We start from the raw sequence: 13,724 nt of genomic DNA on the forward strand, positions 1-13,724 counted from the left end.
CTCCCTCTCCTCCAAGCTCATCCCAGAGCCTTTCCTGAAGATGGCTTTGCCCAAAGGCCCCCTAGGAGCGAGCAGCAGCCTTGGGAGGGGGTGGGGGGCTCCTCGGGCCTGGTGGGTGCAGGAGTCACTCTCAGAGGCTGACCGTGCCCAAGTGCTTCTGCCAGCTGGCGCATCACCAGGCCCAGGAGGAGTCAGAAATCACTGGGAAGCCAGGACACAGGGTAGGTTAACAACAACAAAAATATATTTATCTTACAATCACCCACACTGGGTGTGACCCAGACAGGCCCCTGAGGGGTGCCTCCACCTTCCCCAGTCTGTCTTCAGCCCTTGAGAGCTTCATTGTAGATCATGGCCAAGGCCCCCAGGAAGGTGATGTATTCCTGGAAGTTCACCTCCTGGTCCTTATTGCGGTCCAGGTCGTCCATCAGCTTGACAATCTCAGCATCCTGCAGCTTCTGAGGAGGCAGAGGGGACACGCCGCTCAGTGGTGAGGAGGACCCCCACTCGCTCCCTTCCCGGGCGGCCCTCAAGGGTTCCCTGCCCACTTATCACCAGGGACAGCAGCCACCTGACTTCTAGGCTCCTGCTCCTCACTCAGCCGCGTGAATACCAGGCTGAGAGCACCCCCTGCCCCGCCCGCGCAGGAGAGTGGGACCAAGGCTCAGTAAAGCATATGGACCAGGACCCTGGGATGTGGCCACGTGGGAGTCAGGTGCACCTGACACACCTTCAGAACCCTGTTCCTACCAGGTGCAAACGGGCGGGGCCTGGGGACAGCTACTCACAGAGCCGATGGTGAGCTCCTTTTGGATTAGTTCCTTCAGTTCCTTCTTGCTCAGGGTGTGCTTGTCACCCTCCTTGCCGGAGTACTTGTGGAAGATGCCGATCAGGAGGCCAATGGCCTGGTCCAGGGGGCTTGCCATGGTTTCAACTGGTCAGGGACTGGCAGCAGAGGGGCTGGTCAGTGCCAGGGCAGCAGACTCTGCACTCCCCACGCTGCCTGCCCCAACACCCAGCCTTGGCCACTTGGGGTAGCATTAGGGGAAGGGGGTGAGGGGAGGCCTGGACCAGGGAGCAGGTGCCCCCAGGTGGGGAATTGTGAATTACCCTCCAGGGCTTCCAGGGGAGGCCGCGGAGTGTGGCTGGGCTAGGACGGAGGGCGGCAGCACACTCGGCCTCTGGCACAGCCGGCCGGGCCACACACCGCGGTAGTGACACGCCCGGGACACACCCTCCCGCGCCCGGAGAGCACTCTACCGGGAGCCAGCGGATGCCTTAGCCCGGGGCCTGCCTGGCGTGGTCCAGACGCTCCTGCCCAGGAGCTCCACAGACAGACGCGCCCGGTACGGACGTAAACGCCTACCGCCCGCGGGCCGGGGCAGGGAGAAGGTCCGGGGCCGCCCAGGGGAGGGAGGACTCACGGTACTGCAGGCTGCGCGGCGCGGAGGGAACGGTCAGGACCTAGGCTGGGCCGAGGCCGGGCGGCCTTATAGCGGCAGGCGTCGGGGAGGCCGGCGGGGCGGGACCCACCGCAGGGCCCACGGCCCGCCCCGAGCCCCACCCTGCGCCCGGACTTGCACAACCCGCCCCCGCCCGCCCCCCCCCCCCCCCCCCGCCACGGCTCCTCGCGCCTTCTGCTCCTAGTTGGGACCGGTAGCCGGATACTTTGGGGAAGTATGGGGGGCCTAGTGGGGACCACTGCAAGCGGTGATGGGGAGTTTCCCTAATTTTTGTAGCTCGGTGTGCTTTTCGTGACACGTGACACAGCGTGGGGGAGGGGAGAGGAGGAAGAGGAAAAAGCCCCTGGTCAGTCCTGCTTCTTCCTTAGCCACCTAAGCACCAAAGCATGAAGGTGTCCCCAGAGGCAGGGTCCCTGGTGGGGAGGGTCGAAGGTGGAGAATCTCACAGTGTGCAGGTGCCCCCCCCCCCAGGTGTGTACAGCGCCGGCCTTGCCTGGAGGAAGGAGGCAGAGCGGCAGGTGATCTGCAGGTGCACCTCCCCCCACCAACAGCGAATCCCTTCCCCCACTGCCAGGAATGGCGCTGGAGCCTCTGCCAGTTACTGTGCCCACACGCGGGAGCCAAGCCCAGGAAGCATCATTAGTTGTTCACACTAGAGTGGAAAGTTTCCAGATTACCGCCAGAGAGATTTTGACAGGGAGAGAGAAGAGAAAAAAGCAGGGGCCCCCAAAACCGATTTGGGGAGTGGAGGTGCTGGGGGGACATGGAGGGCAGCGAAGGGCTGGCCTGAAGGCCACACTGCCCCCGGGGTGAGACCACCACTGGGAGCCACATCCACAACCCTGCACCCTGGCTCCCGGGGCCCTTCCCTTAGCTTGCCATGCATCTGGGCAGACGCCTGGCCCAACTCCCCCATCTCCCGGGGAGCAGGGGAGTCAGCACAAAGCTCCAGGACATGGGCACTGGAGGACAGGAAGTGGGGTGGGAGCCCCAGGTCCCTCACACCCACGGGCTGTCTCAGGACCTCCCTCTCCCACCAAGGTGCACAAGACGCCTTCAAAACACCTGGCAGGAAAAATCTTTATTTCCTGTGTGGGAGGAAGTGCAGGGTAAGGGGCCAAGGGGGCCTGTCGGGGGGCAGGAGCCGACGGTGCGGGCAGAGGGGAGCCCCGGGTCACTTGCTGTCCTCCAGGAAGAAGTCATTGTAGGCCATGCACAGCGTGCTCAGGAACACCGAGTACTCCTTGAAGTCGATCTCCTGGTCGCTGTTCTTGTCCAGGCTCCTCATCAGGTGGTCGATGCTGCTCTCCTTCATCTTCTGCAAGGGCCCAGAGGCAGGAGCAGCTCACCTGCAGGCCCTGCCCCACCACTGCCCCCCCGCCCCGCCCTGCCCCGCCCCGCCCCAGCAGCCTGAGGGTGATGTCAACCTCTATGCCACCACTGTGTACGTCTGGACCCCAGATCTGCCCCCGGCCCACACTTAGCAGAGCCTGGCACTAGTAACTTACACAGGAAAATGAGACTCGCCTTCCTTTCCTCCCCCCCCCCCCCACACACACCTTCCCACATCCTAAGTAATAATGACCCAGGGGCTGACGCTGTGGCGCAGTGGGTTAATCCCCTGCCTGCAGCGCCAGCAACCCATATGGGTGCCGGTTCTAGTCCTGGCTGCTCCTCTTCCAGTCCAGCTCTCTGCTATGGCCTGGGAAGGCAGTGGAGGATGGCCCAAGTCCTTGGGCCCCTGCACCCACGTGGGAGACCAAGAAGAAGCTCCAGGCTCCTGGCTTCGGATTGGCACAGTGCTGGCCGTTGCGGCCATTTGGGGAGTGAACCAACGGACAGAAGACCTTTCTCTGTCTCTCCCTCTCACTGTCTGTAACTCTACCTCTCAAATAAATAAATAAATAATCTTTAAAAAAAAAAAAAAGAAAAGAAATAATGACTCAGACTTTACACCAGAACCTAGCAAAGCTGGCTGGGGAGGCAGACATTTGGCGTGGTGGTCAGGCTGTCGGTTAGGACACCCCATCCTACATCCAAGCGTCAGGGTGCAAGTCCTCAGCTCTGCTCCCAATTCCAGATTCCTCTTAATGCAGGCCCTCTGACTCAGCAGGTGACGGACAGCTCAGGCAGCTGGGTCCCTGTCACCAAGGTCTGCACTGAGCCCCCTGCTGCAGCTGGGCATCTGGGGAGTGCATGGAGGATGGGAGCTCTCTGTGTCTCTCTACCTCTCAAATTAAGAAACAAAAAGAAAATAATAACGTGTGGCACCGCGCTTCATCTGCGTCTCTGATTTACTCTGCAGGGCCAGCCGGAAAGGATTCAGGCCATTTATCTCCCCTGAGAAGGGGGCGTTGGCTGCAAGAAGCCAGTGTGCGTGGCTCCCCTGCCGGGAGAGCCCAGGCCCAGCCTGGTGCCTGGCCCTGATCCAGCTCCCTCCTGCCCTCCTGGCCTGGCTCTACCAGCAGGAGACAGCAGGGCCTTGGGGCAGAACAGGAGGGAAACTCAGACAGGCAGATCCCGCCCTCAGGTGCAGGTTTTCAGAGGAGACGGATGCTGGGACCTATGAGATGGAAACTGCCTCTCTGTGACGTGATCCTGGTCCCCAGTTGGAGCTTCTATTATAGGCAGGCCTTCCCCTGGGCTTGTGTCCCAGTGTAATTAACCCCTGCTGGAGCCACAGCCCCTCCCTCTGGCCTCATTAACTCCAGGAAGCATTGGTTGGCAGGAAGGGCAGAGAGCATGCCTGGGGACACCCTCCCCTGCTTCACCCTCTGCCTGGGAGGCCCGCCAGGGTTCATGGTGATGGCCACGGCCCTCGAGCTGACTGTCCAAGGGCAAAGTCTGGGTGAGACCCGGGCCTGGCCTGGGGTCCAGCATAGCCTCTCAGCAGCTGGTGTCACTGCACAAGTCCCAGAATGCAGGTGAGCCCCGCTTTGCTTACCTGTAAAAGGACAGAATGCCCTCCTTCCTGGGCTTTCTGCCGGTCAGCTCCCTCGCCCCATCTCCACCTGTCGGTTCTGCCCCCTTCCCACCCACGTTCACAGATTAACCTTGTGGTTCATGCGCCAGGGCAGTCTGAGAGCCCTGGCTGTGCGGGCACGGGGACAAGAAGCAGGAGGGGTCCCTGCCCTCGAGCAGTGCACAGCAGAGCCCTGGACCCCTTGGTCCCCTGAGATCCCTTGCATGGGTTCTGCCACTACTGCAAGAGCCTGGCCCTGCCACGGAAGGCTCTAACCCTCAGAGAGTCTGAGATCCACCCCCAGGCTCAGCCTCCTCCTTCCCAGGGAGACCTTGGCGGGGCCCCCAGCACGGGGTCTAGGGCTCTCTTGGCCCAAGATGGCCACGCTCGTCCTTCTGTGTAAGGGCGTTGGGGTGGGGGTGAGGGAAGCGTCTCCTACCTCCCCAAGATGCAGCTCCTCCTTGATCAGCTCCTTCAGTTCCTTCCTGCTCAGGGTCAGTTTGCTGCCCTCTCTCCCCGAATACTTGTGGAAAGTGGTGACCATCGTGGTCAGGGCCTTTTCCAGAGGGGTCTCCATCACAATGCAGCTCTAGAGCTGGGAGAGCGGAGCATCACGTTCCTCGGGGGGCCTGAGCTCCCCGCTGCCAGCACCGCCCACCTCCAAGGCCCCTCGCTCAAAGGTCCAGGGGCTGGAACCCAGGACAAGACCACAACCCACCAAGCAGAGGACCTGTGCTGTGAGACCAGCCAGCCCCCAAAGGAGACAGCAGCCTCTCCTGCTTAGGATTTGTTAACAGGGGGACGGAGGGAGGACAAGACGATGCCAAAACACCAAAGAACTGGTGGCAGGCGGGGAACAGTGCCCCTCCAGCCTGGGCACTGGTTCACCAGAGGCAGCTCCCACCTTAGTCACCCTCCTTGGCCCGGGCGCATGAATCTCCTGCTCTCAAGGAGTGCCTGTTGTGAAAGTGGGGGACAGGGCAAAGAGAGAGTCCAGGGCCAGAGGCTGGGGCTGCAGCTGGGAGATAAGATCCCCAAGAGGAAGCAGAAGGGAGGCGATTGGATTTGCCTGGCTAGGCTGAGAACTGTGCACCTGCAGACTGGCCAGGGGCTGGGGATGGAATCACCCTGAGACCCCGAGCCATCAGGACAGCCACCTCCACAGAGGGAAGAGGCTGCTGGAGCTCGCGTGACTCAGGCTTGAAAACCACTTCCCTCCCCCAGGGAGGAAGATGGCAACACCCAGACTTCAGCCGCAGGTGAGTCCTACAGAGAGTCCTTAGCTGGGGGAAAGAAGTCTCCAGCTCTCCCCTCCAGCCCAAATCCCACCCTGCCATTCTTGAACTGCACCTGTTGTTCATCTCCCACTACCCAGAAACCTCAGCTTCTCCCACCTCGAGGAAACCCAGCCAGGACCACCGTGGAAGGGTGAGGGCCTCGAGGGGCCTGCAGAGCATCCTGGCTGGGTCCGACCCCAGCTCCACCTCGGAGCCATTTTCCCAGGAGATGCAGACAAGTACCGTTCCAGAGACTGCCCTGTCCTCCCTGAGCACCCGAGGGGCCAGGCCTTCCTTGCAGAGGTCACCACAGCTTGTCACCCACCGGCTAGTCACTCGGCACGGCCACCAGAGCCGGGCGGGGAGAAAGAAGGAAGGACCCACCCAGGAGAGCGCCAGCCCAGAGACTCCACTGAAAGCAGAAGCAGCCTCCCACCCCCTGCTCTCACTTTATTCCTTGTTCCCAGTCCCCAGGAGCCCACGGGAGAGAAAGGGCCAATGAAAAGGGGCCAGGGACATCAGGAGGCCCCGGTCAGAATCTCCAGGGATGGGCCAGGAGAAACCCCTCTGCCAATTTCCCTTTCCTTGTTTACAAACAGGGGTGTGGGGCACACTGAGCTCATCTGCACACACTCCACTCTCAACCAAAAAGCAGAATTCACAGTCTGATTGAACCACAGGAAGCCTAGAGCCACACACCGGATGTGCCCCATGTCGTCGTCGTCGTCCCCCCCCACCCCCCCACCCCCGCCACTCTCCTCTTGGAGACCTTCCCACCCACCTCCGGAGCAGAGAAGACCACCTGGAGGTGGGGATCCCCGGAAGGAAGATAGTTCCTTGTCAAGGGCAAGGTCATCCATCAGCCAGTGTGGTTTTTACAAAGCTTTAAATAAATGGTTGTCTCATGGGGACTTGCTGGAGTCTTGTCACAGACGGCTGAGAGCTAGGAACTAAGGAGGGGAGGTAGACACACGGGGACCCCAGGATGGGATGGAGCTGGGGCTTGGGTTCAGGGCGCAGTCACGGATGGGGTGGGGTCGTATCCTGGGGGACACTCAGGTGTTGCTCTGAGGGTGAGTGCCCACCTCGGTCGGTCGCTAGGCAGCAGGAGTTTCCGAAGAGAGCCGCGCGGGAGGCTGCCCCGGGAGGACTGTGCGGAGGCGGGAGGCGGGCAGGCTGGGAGGAGGAGCGCCGAGGTCCTACCCAGGTTGCTGCAGTCCCACTGGGGTGGGGGCAGCATATGAGTCACCGCCCCCTCCCCTGAAACTTGAGGGGACAGCTCAGTGGGGTGAGAGGAGAGGGGGAGCAAACGCCCGGGCCTCGGGGCCTGACGCCCACTCGCTTCGGGCACAGCCTCAGTCAGCCCAAGACTCTAAGCCGAGGCAGCCTAGGGTCCCCTCTTCTCAAGTCCGGCCTTTTGTCTTTGCCCCAGCCCCACCCCTGGGGGCAGGGATCGCGGGTCGGAGAGCCCCAGAGACATCCCGGGCGCTGGAGGCCGTGCGCTGCCCCTCCATCCTGCCCTTGCAGATCCGACCGACCCGGCACAGGCCAGGATGAACCCGCCCCGTGGTGTGAAGCCAATGAGCTAGAAGGGGAGGCAGGACAGGCAGGCGTGGGCTGCAAATGTCGGGGCTGAGCGCTAGCCCCCTCCCCCTGCTCCTCTGGCCTGGCTACTCCCTCTGCCTGACTCAGCTCCGTTCTCTTCTCTCCAGACCCCAACTAGGAACAGATGTGACCTTCCCATCTAGCCTCGGTTCAGGGGCCGGCCAGAGTCAAGGTTGGTGGGAGCTGGAAAGGGTGAGTGGACTGGCTCAGTGCCACAGCCCCGCCCTCCAAGCCCTGGTGGTCTCCTTCCCAGCCTGGGCCCCACCCCTGTCCTCTGTGTCACACGCATGCCTGCACACACACACACACACCCTCAGTCACTCCTCATCCCTCCCAGCCTTCACTCCTGGGCTCTGCAACCCTGCAGCTCAAGTCCCAGCACCCCCAGCCCTACCCCCCACCCACCACACACTCATCCCTCAGCACCCAACCCTGCCCGCCCCCAGAGTCACAGCCTGAGCGCCTCATAGGTGTTAAGACTCTTTATTAAGGTTGCTCAGCGTGGTGCACATGTCTCAAGGGGCGGGACTAAGGTGCTGTGCCCACTGCAGACAGGGAAGACCCCAGCGGGCGGGCCCCCCAGCGGCATCTGAGGAGCCTTCATTTCTTCCGGGGCTGCTTATCGGGGAAACCTTCGAAGAACTCATTGCACATCATGGCGATGCAGGACAGGAAGACACAGTACTCCTGGAAGTCCACCTCGTTGTCCTTGTTGCTGTCCAAGTTGCTCATCAGCTTCTGGAACGCGGCTTCGTCCGTCCTTTTCTGGAGGGAGAAAGCAGAAGCCGCGGGGGCAGAGCCCGGGCTGGACCAGCTCGGCACCTGCAGCTCTCCTGTGGGGGGCCCAGCCTCGGACCCCAACCCTCAGGGCCACGCCAGCGCCAACGGGAGTACTCCTTGGATGGGGACATCTGAGGACCTGGTGCAGGTGCAAAACGAAGTGACCACACACCTTCCCTAGAGGTTGTCCTCATGATCCAGTGAGGTAATGATCATGACAGCATATGCCAGGCTACTGCAGAAAGTGTGTGGAAACAGAATTTTTTTTTTTTTTTGAAAGGCATAGTTATAGAGGGAGAGACACAGAGAGCTCTTCCATCTGCCGGCTTACTCCCCAAATGGCTTCAACTGCCAAGGCTGGGACAGGCCACAGTCAGGAGCCTGGAACTCCATCTGGGTCTTTCACATGGGTGACAAGGGACCACGTACCTGGGCCAACTTCTGCCACTTTCCTGGCACATTAACAGGGAGCTGGATTGGAAGCAAAGCACCAGGGACTTGAACCGGTGCCCATATGGAATGCCAGCCTTGCAGGCGGAAGTTTAACCTACTGTACCACCATGCCCAGCCCCGGAAATAGAATTTAAAAATAAGTTTATTTTGGTACAAAAATGTTTGAAACCCATGCTTCCCAAGACTCTCCAAAGGGTTCATGAAAAATGAGTATTATTTTTAAAACTATAGATTTCAAAATTTTGCACCAAAATAAACTTGCTTTTTCATACTACTTTCCATGAACTTTTGCAATACCCTCTTGTAAACAGTGGACTGCTAGATGCAGGTGTAGACGCTGTTGTTGGGGGGAACACTTTAGGTGTGTTGAGTCTCTATACCTGTGTCTTCACATCTACGAGCCAAATGGAAACTCCAGCCCTTCACTGTTGGAGTGAAGAATGGCCAGTCGGCGGTCTTGGTCCAGACCAGTTTTGTACATGCACTACTTTGGGAAATACTTAACTCTGAGGTTTTTGTTTTTGTTTTTTTTCCCTTCCACTTAAGATGTGCAGAGCACCTGGCAGAGGGTCGGGCCCCTAACCTCCCTGATCTTTCTCAGCCTTCTTTCTGCTGGGGCCGTGTTTGCACCCCAAGCAGGCTCTCTGCTCCCCAGTTTCCCCACGCAGTCAGAAACACCAGCTTTAGCTGATATTCCACAAAAAGCCTGCAGCCTCACAGAGCCTGCGCCTCCCCTGCCGGGGGCTGGAGGGTGGGGGTGGGGGAGGGTGCTTGCTCCCAGGGGACCCACTCACCCCCAAGAAGCTGGGAAGCTCCCGGGTCAGCAGCTCCTTTAGCTCCGACTTGTTGAGCTTGAACTTGTCACCCTCTTTCCCCGAGTACTTGTGGAAGGTGGCCACCATCACGTCCAGGGCTTTCTCCAGGGGGCACGCCATGGCAGCGGTCAGGATCTGAGGGCGGGAGGCACGGGCACCCTTATCCTACCCTGCTCCCCAGCCATGTGTTCCGAATGCCTGCCTGCACTCCCATCCCTCAAGAGACCCTTGGTGACACTTCTCTGGCCCTTGGGGACACCCAGAGAGGCAGGCACAGCTCTTGGTGAGGAGGGGGTGGGCGGGGGGGGGAATGCATGCTTGGGACCGTGGACTTTTGTGGGGCCCATGGCACGGGCTCCAGGGAGCCAGGCACCAAGCTCCGGAGGCGGCTGCAGGCCTCGTCCCAACAACAGCGTTCTTCCACCCCTCCCTCACCCGTCCACTCCCACAGCTCAGCCACAACGGCCGCCCCAGCCCATTCTTCTCCCTCCCAGCGCTGGGCGCGGCAGCTGGAGGCCTGCAAGGGGGCCTGCAGCGGAAAAAACCGGCAGCCTGGCACCCAGCCCGTCGTTGGGAGGGGCCGGTGAGGTGGCGGAGGCAGGGGTGCCAGGGCTGGGTGGGAGGCCAGGCTCTCCTGGGCTGAGCTGCTGGGTGCAGAGCGGGGGCTCGCAGGGCGGGAGCAGAAGGAAGCCCTCAGTTGCCTTTGCTTTCTTCCTGCACCCGAGGGTGCACAGGTGCAGCCCAGCAACCCCGCAGCAGGGTGCACATCCCCGGCTCGGGCACATACCGCACCACACCACGCACAAGCCCCAGTTTCTCAGAAGGGCTGAGGCAGGGAGGGGGCGCTCAAACCCAGCTGCTGCACACTTTTCTTCTTGCCTTTTCTCTCTTCCATGCACCCCAGAGCCTGTGCATCTGGGTCCATTCAGCACATCTGGCCCCCACCAGCCTGTCCTTCCCCCACCCAGCCTCAGCCCGTGACACCCTCGCGTGCCAGTCAGGCCCACAGAACTCACCAAGCCGAGAGAGGAAGCACAGAGGAGGAGGGCTGGGGCGAGAGGAAGAGTGGGGAGAGCCCAGCGGTCTGACTATTTATACCCCAGCCAGGCCCTGCCCCTGGCAAGGGAATGGGGGAGCGCACACTGCCCTCCTGCTGTGGGCTGATGTGGTGAGCAGGACAGCCCCTCCACGGCCTCAGCCGGCAGCCGGGCATCCTGACCCGGCCAGGCCCCCGTGGGCAGTGGGCCAGCCCCAGTGGGCACCAGCAGGGAGCTGATGGAGCGGGCACCACCCAGTGCACACAGCCCAGCAAGAGTTTCAGGGAGCCGGGGAGGGAGGGCAGTGCCTGGGGCTGGGGGCTGCAGAGGAAGTAGTCCCAGTGGCCTTGAGAAAAGGAGAGGCAGGGGTGGCAGGTGGCTGGTGGCAAGTGGCCCAGGTACATCAAGGGGCGAGGTCCTGGTGGAGCGGGGGTGGGAGTGAGGTGTGGGGCTCAGTATGGCTTGTGACTCACAGAGTGGGCAGGAGGGGGTGTGTGGGGTTGAGGGGGGTGTCAGGGATGAAGATTCCAGTTTGGGGTGCAGAGGTAGAGGTGAAATGGCACAACACGGGGGAGTCAGGTTCAGGGCTGACCCCCTCAGGGTAGGGCACAGGGGGTCCAGGAGTGAGTGAGGGGCAGCCGAGGGGGCTTAAGGGCCTCAGGGGGTTGTGGCTTCAGGGATGGGGCTCACTTCAAGCTGTCCCCCTCCCCTTCCGCCTCCAGTACAGGACCCCTCCCCAGCTGGCAGCAAACCCCTGAGACACCCTAATCCCATTAGTGCTGCTCTCTGGGCTGCCACAGCCCGGGGCAGGGAACAAGCGCCCCACCCTACCCTCCTCCTCAGCGCATCCGGTCACGAGGCCCGAGCTGCAGCTCCCTCGCCCCTGGGACCTCGGGCTGCCCTCTTGCCCTCCTTGACAGCACCCCCCTTCAAAGACCTGAGAGACAGATGGACAGAACGGGAGTTCCTGTGCTGTAACCATTGCGTTTCTGCGGGCTCTGAAACTGCTCCCAGGGCCCATGGGAGCTCTGGCTCCTGCCCTCAGCCTTGCTCCCCAGTGGAAAAGACCAGAGGAGAGCAAAGCTATCAACAGGGCTGTGTCCCGAGGCCCTGTGCCTCTCAGAAGAACCAAACCACGCCACACGGACACCAGTTCTTTATTAGGAGCGGAAAGGCCCATCCCGTCCTGGTCTTGCTGGCACGCACCGTGCTGGGCCTCCAGGGCCCACCGCACATCCCCGCCTCCTCCGTCCGCTGCACAGACAAGAGGGCGGGAGCTGCCTCACTGGCTGGGCACCCTGGTCCTCCAGCAGGGCTGATCTGCACGATTCCACATTGCAGGGGGCACAGGGCCAAGGGAAGGGGGTGTGGGAGGCACAGCCAGGACCACCCGGGGGCAGAGATGGCACGGCCTGGGGCAGACCCTGCCCTGCCGGGGCGCTCCCCCCCCCCTACTACAGCACAGGCTACTGGGAGCAGGGGGGCTCTGGGGGAGGGCAGTCTTTGAAGTACTCGTGGCAGTAGAGACAGAGGCAGGCCAGCGAGCGCACGTACTCCGCGAAGTCCACCTCGCAGTCTTTGTTGGTGTCCAGGACGCTCATGAATTTGTTGTAGTCACACTCCCGAAACTCGGTCTGTGCAGGGAGGTGGGGGGAGAGGCAGGATGCAGCAGGCAGGACAGCTTCGCTCCTGGCCCTCCCTCTGCTCCTGAGTGGCCCCAGCCCAGCCCGCAACCTTCCTGTCCTGACAAGGCACCCATCTCAAGCCTCCTCCCAACTCCCCCACCCCAGATCATTTGTTGAGCACCTACTATGTGCCGCTGAGGGCCTACTGTGTGCTGGGCATTCTTCCCAGGGCTCTCCCTCAAGCCTCCCCGCAGGTCTACCCGGCAGCAGGTGTGATGAGAACTGTGTTCCTGCTGTCCCCCCACCCCCACCCCCCGCTGCACGCGAGCCTCGGCCCCTGTTGCTGTCCCAGGTCTCTGTAGAGGCCCAGCAGTGTCTCCCCGCGGGAAGGGGAAGGCCCAGCGCCCAGGTGCTCACCGGGGTCCAGGTGGGCAGCTCCTTCTGCAGCAGCTCCTTGAGCTCCGACTGGCAGAGCTTGTGCTTGTCCCCGCAGCGCCCTGCGTACTCCTGGAAGGTGCACACGATGGCAGCTACTGCTTGCTCCAGGGGCCTGGCCATCCTCCCTGCCACAGACGAGGGTGTGACCCACAGAGGCCCCAGCCAGCCCCCTGCTCTCCCGTGCCCTTGAGGGGCTTTTCCCAGACCCGCCTTAGCCTGGCTTCAGGCCTCAGAGGTGTCCCCATGCAAGCAGCTCTCCCTGCGGGCACCAGCCCCTCCTGGTTCACTCCCTGCTCTCCTCGTCGTATTTTCTTGGACAGAGGTCTCATTTCCCCAGCGTCACTGCCAAGTTCTCGGGGAGAGGTACCCCCCACTCCACCTGCACGCCCCACAGTGGGGCGCCTGACTCTGCCCCACCTTAGCCCACGCCCACAGAGGCTGTCTCGTCATCTGCAGCCTCCTGAACCTAGAAACCTCCTTCCCTCCAGGATCCCGTTGTCCCTTCCTGCAGGGACTTGTATGGAGGAGGGGGGTGCTGGAGGAAGGCCGGGGATCCCTGCTCAGCGCTTCCTCACCCTCAGGCCCTGGGAGAAGCTGGGCGTGAGCGGAGGAGCCCAGGTGTCAGAGGAGCGCCGCCGTCTCACCATGCCTGCTGCCCTCAACCCAAGGATGTTGCAGCAGGAGGAACACTGGGATCTGCTCTGTGCCTCGCTGGCTGTGCAACCCTGAGTGGGCCTTTCACCCTCTCTGAGTCCCCGGGGCCTTATCCGGTTCACCCCCTCACAGGCCTGCTCTGGGCTCAGGCCCTGTGGAGTCCTGAGAGCGAGCCAGCTCAGGGGTTAACCACCAGGGCCCTGCCCCAGGCTGGCGCCCTCCTTCTGAGCCCTGTCTGTCAGCGGGGGGGAGCCCTTCCCAGAGTCTCCCGCCTCCCCTAAATCCCACCGCCCCCTTCCATGCTCTTCTGGGACACAGCTCTGGCATGGGGAAACCCTCGGCAGGCAGCCCGGAAAGCAAGAATTTCCATGTGAGCCCAGTGACTCACTCCTGCCCCCTCATCCCCCACCCCCAGGGAGGGAGGCCTGCCACAGGGCTCCCTGGCACCTCCCCTCCTCTGGGACCTCTGCAGGGAGCCAATGGTGGTGGGGTGGGGTCGGGGAGGGGGCAGGGTGACAAAGCACTGCCTGGGGCCTATCTAAGTCTTTGGGACAGACCTGGAGCAAGGCATTTGTGTTCCCAGACAATAGAGGGTTCTATCCCTGAAGGTGCTCC

The 13,724-nt window shown here is 61.9% G+C and overlaps 4 protein-coding genes across 9 annotated transcripts; all 4 read right to left on the reverse strand.

Moving 5' to 3' along the window:
- Positions 1–222: 222 nt before the first annotated feature.
- Positions 223–1,512, reverse strand: S100A6 (S100 calcium binding protein A6). Its single transcript, XM_062193618.1, has 3 exons — positions 1,425–1,512; positions 789–945; positions 223–458 (listed from the first exon to the last, which is right to left on the reverse strand). The coding sequence occupies exons 2-3, from the start codon at positions 924–926 to the stop codon at positions 324–326; spliced, it is 273 nt and encodes a 90-aa protein (XP_062049602.1). The 5' UTR covers positions 927–945; positions 1,425–1,512; the 3' UTR covers positions 223–323.
- A 1,024-nt stretch (positions 1,513–2,536) lies between these two features.
- On the reverse strand, positions 2,537–7,143 carry S100A5 (S100 calcium binding protein A5). 5 transcript variants are annotated; one of them, XM_062193620.1, is made up of 3 exons: positions 6,788–7,143; positions 4,865–5,020; positions 2,537–2,781 (listed from the first exon to the last, which is right to left on the reverse strand). In XM_062193620.1, exons 2-3 carry the CDS (start codon positions 5,000–5,002, stop codon positions 2,638–2,640), a joined length of 282 nt encoding a protein of 93 aa, XP_062049604.1. In that variant the 5' UTR covers positions 5,003–5,020; positions 6,788–7,143; the 3' UTR covers positions 2,537–2,637. The 5 variants fall into 5 exon arrangements, with proteins under 5 accessions (XP_062049604.1, XP_062049603.1, XP_062049608.1 ...); XM_062193619.1 differs by having other exon boundaries at positions 6,484–7,143; XM_062193624.1 differs by lacking the exon at positions 6,788–7,143 and adding an exon at positions 6,087–6,132.
- Positions 7,144–7,774: 631 nt separating this feature from the next.
- LOC133760989 (protein S100-A4) lies at positions 7,775–10,481 on the reverse strand. Its single transcript, XM_062193625.1, has 3 exons — positions 10,372–10,481; positions 9,335–9,490; positions 7,775–8,072 (listed from the first exon to the last, which is right to left on the reverse strand). The coding sequence occupies exons 2-3, from the start codon at positions 9,473–9,475 to the stop codon at positions 7,908–7,910; spliced, it is 306 nt and encodes a 101-aa protein (XP_062049609.1). The 5' UTR covers positions 9,476–9,490; positions 10,372–10,481; the 3' UTR covers positions 7,775–7,907.
- A 1,058-nt stretch (positions 10,482–11,539) lies between these two features.
- S100A3 (S100 calcium binding protein A3) lies at positions 11,540–13,417 on the reverse strand. Of its 2 annotated transcripts, none has more exons than XM_062193626.1 (3): positions 13,031–13,417; positions 12,435–12,524; positions 11,540–12,026 (listed from the first exon to the last, which is right to left on the reverse strand). In XM_062193626.1, the coding sequence occupies exons 1-3, from the start codon at positions 13,100–13,102 to the stop codon at positions 11,859–11,861; spliced, it is 330 nt and encodes a 109-aa protein (XP_062049610.1). In that variant the 5' UTR covers positions 13,103–13,417; the 3' UTR covers positions 11,540–11,858. The 2 variants fall into 2 exon arrangements, with proteins under 2 accessions (XP_062049610.1, XP_062049611.1); XM_062193627.1 differs by having other exon boundaries at positions 12,435–12,580.
- Positions 13,418–13,724: the final 307 nt, after the last annotated feature.

Source organism: Lepus europaeus, chromosome 5, assembly GCF_033115175.1.
Source record: "Lepus europaeus isolate LE1 chromosome 5, mLepTim1.pri, whole genome shotgun sequence".
In the NCBI taxonomy this organism is placed as follows: Eukaryota; Metazoa; Chordata; class Mammalia; order Lagomorpha; family Leporidae; genus Lepus; species Lepus europaeus.

Coding starts and splice junctions, on each gene's coding strand:
- S100A6 (XM_062193618.1), bottom strand. CDS start 926: ATGGCAAGCCCCCTGGACCAGGCCATTGGCCTCCTGATCGGCATCTTC. Junction 459..788: donor AGGAGCTCACCATCGGCTCT/GTGAGTAGCTGT, acceptor CTGCCTCCTCAG/AAGCTGCAGGATGCTGAGAT.
- S100A5 (XM_062193620.1), bottom strand. CDS start 5,002: ATGGAGACCCCTCTGGAAAAGGCCCTGACCACGATGGTCACCACTTTC. Junction 2,782..4,864: donor AGGAGCTGCATCTTGGGGAG/GTAGGAGACGCT, acceptor GGGCCCTTGCAG/AAGATGAAGGAGAGCAGCAT.
- LOC133760989 (XM_062193625.1), bottom strand. CDS start 9,475: ATGGCGTGCCCCCTGGAGAAAGCCCTGGACGTGATGGTGGCCACCTTC. Junction 8,073..9,334: donor AGCTTCCCAGCTTCTTGGGG/GTGAGTGGGTCC, acceptor TTCTCCCTCCAG/AAAAGGACGGACGAAGCCGC.
- S100A3 (XM_062193626.1), bottom strand. CDS start 13,102: ATGGTGAGACGGCGGCGCTCCTCTGACACCTGGGCTCCTCCGCTCACG. Junction 12,525..13,030: donor GCTTCTCCCAGGGCCTGAGG/GTGAGGAAGCGC, acceptor TGCACCTTCCAG/GAGTACGCAGGGCGCTGCGG. Junction 12,027..12,434: donor AGCTGCCCACCTGGACCCCG/GTGAGCACCTGG, acceptor CTCCCTGCACAG/ACCGAGTTTCGGGAGTGTGA.